General features: G+C 37.1%; 1 protein-coding gene across 1 annotated transcript in view; it reads left to right on the top strand.

The window, feature by feature from the left end:
- Positions 1–1,938: 1,938 nt before the first annotated feature.
- LOC116834430 (disintegrin and metalloproteinase domain-containing protein 9-like) overlaps positions 1,939–3,609 on the top strand; it is a 38,262-nt gene continuing 36,591 nt past the window's right edge. Inside the window, exon 1 of the mRNA XM_032796491.2 lies at positions 1,939–2,304. Coding sequence (XP_032652382.1) covers positions 2,238–2,304 — 67 coding nt within the window. The 5' untranslated portion in view covers positions 1,939–2,237. The remainder of the gene's footprint in view (positions 2,305–3,609) is intronic.

The following is a 3,609-nucleotide window of genomic DNA, read 5'->3' as shown; positions in this document are numbered from 1 at the left end:
AAAACTATGAATAGGTTAAAAAAAGAATTAGATAAGTTCATGGAGGATAGGTCCATTAATGGTTATAAACCAAGATGGCCAGGGACATGACCCCATGCTCTGGGTGTCCTAAGCCTCTAGCCAGAAGCTGGGAGTCAGTGATGGGCTATATCACTCAATAATTGTTGTTCTGTTCATTGCCTCTGAAGTATCTGGCAATTATCACTGCTGGAAGAGAGGATACTGGGCTAGATACCCCATTAGTCCTACCCAGTATGATCTTTCTTATGTTCTTATGTTTTATTATCTTTATCTTGAGGGTCCTTCCTCATATAGGGTCTGATCCAGCTTCAGCTGAAATCAATATTAAAACCTCCCTCTACTTCGGTAGTGTAGCATCAAATCTTTGCTTTCTAAGGCTCTGATCATGCAGAGACGTACATGCTTCTCATGCTTTGAGATCAGCGGAACTGTTCTGTGTAATATTAAGTACATGTGTAAGTCTTTACAGGATCGAGACCTAACTTTTTTCTTCCCATCAAACAGAGCTTACAGAAATTATACACTTTTCAGAGTGGAATCAGTGCTGTCCTTGCCTTAGTTGTCAGGAATTTTATTATACAGCAAGTGAAAGAGCTCTCAGTCTCCCATTTCTCTAGCTGACGTGGAAAACAAACGTCCAGATCTAGACATCCACCGTGAGTCTTCTGCCTGATCACGGAGAAGGCTAATAATTGGTCATTGACCAACCCTATCACTATGTATATATTTTAAAAAGTATATATTATTTGGAAAAAATGCCCAATAGCAGCTTTTTTTTTTACTACCAAAGTTATTGTAAAAGCTGTTTCAATGAGATGAAAAAGACCACTGAATATGTGATAGCAACAAGGACCTTTTTTTGTACTTATTACACAGGCATAACTGTGCTGTTGGGTTAAGGCATAAAATCATAGAGTCCAAATCTGTAAACACTGCATGTATAGTAGTCCAAAATGAATTTGTTGAACGCTGATGAGACACCACAGAAATTAGAAATGGAAAAGATCTTCTAAGTTATGCATTTGTTTCTGGTGATTTATTTTGCATTAGGACACTACAAGGGTTCAGATTTCTTTCTCTCTTGTAGTGCAACTTTATCTGCTCAGAATCAGGCAACTGAAGTATGCAATTGTTGTGACACCTTACATTTTGGCTGAAGAAACATAATTAGATGACTGTAAAGAGAAAAATCTCTAAAAGCTGTAATAAGCACAAATTTGTATCACAAATGCAATAGGTGTCTTCCTGTTTTATATGAAGTCCCTGCTTACATGGGAATCTAGAGAATGTGCCTGTGCTCTATCAGCATCTGGAAAAAATGAATTTCAGAATTCCTTGTAAAATTGCAAAACAAAAGTACCACCTCTTCTCAGTAAATAATTTAATGGCAAGAAGATGGTGCTGCATAATTTCAAAAGGTTTTGTCCAATTCATCCAATTGAAAAGCATTTTGTTCTACTTTGGTCCAAGATGTGGCATATAAAAATTCAGCAAGATCATTTTGCTTTTGGGAAAGTTAAAGGATGACTCAAAATAAGACTTATGATGGGAAGGTTTATTGTTAACTATGGAGGGAGAGTGACGTGAGCACCACCATAGTTACATTCTGTTCTATTTCTGGATTATATGGTTAATGTGTGATTTCTGTGTGTTCATAGGGACAATCTTTTCAAACATTTTTCTGAAATAAAAACTCCTAAAGTGCAAAACAAAGAACAATTACAACCGAACCTGAGTTATTCTGGTGCATTTTAAGCTGCATTTTTGTTGAGCAGGTTCATATGAACTCAATAACCTAGCTTATATGATGCTTTGTTTTCCCGTCTAGCATTTGATAGCATATTGTTGCTGGTCTTTGATCTCAAAGGGTTTTAGAATAAATCAGTTTTGTCTTGTCATCCTTACGATGGGGTCAGTCAGCTGGCTTTCTGCAGTCAGCATTTACGATCATGTTATACTGGGTTTGTTGTAAATTGTCTAGCTAGTTTTTGAAAAAGCACAATGTGAGAAATTTTACTTCCTTCTTCCTTGGGAGTGTTTGCTAACATACCTGAAATATTTTTTCAGTGCTGTCTATTGTTTGCCTTGACAACAAAAGATTCTAGTTTTTCTAGTTCTTTCATTTAAGGGAAACTGCTGATAAGAGCACCATCCAAAGTACAACAGTGTTTCTGAACATCTTAGTAGGTGAACTGTTTGCTCAGAGAAAAATAACCATGTTAAAATGCAGCTTACTTTTGTTGGGTTTTGGACTAATTATTGGAAAGCCAGTTCCTACAGCAGGTAAGTTTCAATTTTAATATTCAGTGAGAAAGTTGCTGCAAGTTATGCTTGTGCACATAAGTCATGATTCAGAACTCTTTATTCGAGCAAAATTCTTATACAAGTCCCAGAGAAATGTATTGACTGCAGGATGAGGTCTATAGATGTATCTTTTTTTCAGTGTGACAAGTGTGTAAGTATGGTGTTTTCTTTTTCTGCTTCATTGGCCAGCATATATAACAAGCAGTCTTTTCTATTTTACTACCTGAACAGACTGGAATTTTGACTGTAACGATCCTAGTCATCTTAATAATGCACATTTATTCCAATAGCCAGGTTTATGTTACTTGATTTCACTTGTAGTATGATATTGTATTATGGTAGTGCTTAGAAGCCAGGGCCTCATCATGCTAGGCTCTGTAGAAAGTATTTGTTGTGACAGTTGGAATAACTGTAGCCATCATCTGTGATGAACAATGGATAAAAAATTTCAGGTCTTCTGTGATATGAGAGAATTATTCCTGAAAACAATTGTGTATTTTTGTTGTACTTCTCATTTTTTAATGTCTTATTCATTTTCATTTAGGATTCAACAAAAAAATAATGTGTATGGACCATTACTTATACAGCTGTATATTTGTGATTCAATTACAGTAATTTTTTGTACTTCCCTCCCCTTCTAGTATCAAGGTATAAATTAGTAGAACTTGTTTTAAAAATTAATTTGGTGATGTATTATATCTCTTATCATACAGCATTGTAAAGATAATTGGATAAATGAGATGTTTTTCCACTCCAGTGCCATACTTTCACATAATCAGACTATAAGAAAATTCTGTTTTATTCACACTTAATGGGGATGCTTATGGATTAGGTGGGGGCAGGATTTTATTCAATATGTAGAAAATTAGCTTTGTTACTGGACATTTCAGTATTCAGCATTTTTACAGGTGTGGTTTTAGCATAAAATTATGACCCTCGATCTCTGGAATTCTACACCATATTCTGACGCTGACTCAATGTCGTCTGTGGGTTCTGGAAAGACACTTAGTTCATCTGTGCCTCAGGTCTCTCATCTGTTAAAAGTGGATAAAAATCAGAGGTGAAAGTAAGCCAGTACCGGCCGGTACTGAGAACTGGTAAGAAAAGGTGCAGTAGCTACCAGCAAGAAAATGGAGCATTCTCTCCCTCTCTGACTCCTCCTCTTGGCTCAATATTGAGGGTCCAGAGGCCTGGCTTCACAAATTTTTGGGGATGGGTCTCCCCCCGGCCCCACCTGCTGCGCCCCCGCGCCTCCCCTGAGTGTGCCCCGGCCCCCTTTGCTGC

The sequence above is a fragment of the Chelonoidis abingdonii genome, chromosome 15 (genome assembly GCF_003597395.2).
Source record: "Chelonoidis abingdonii isolate Lonesome George chromosome 15, CheloAbing_2.0, whole genome shotgun sequence".
NCBI classification, from domain to species: Eukaryota; Metazoa; Chordata; order Testudines; family Testudinidae; genus Chelonoidis; species Chelonoidis abingdonii.
The sequence above is the reverse complement of the archived record's forward strand: the minus strand, read 5'-3'. Positions and strand labels throughout refer to the sequence as shown.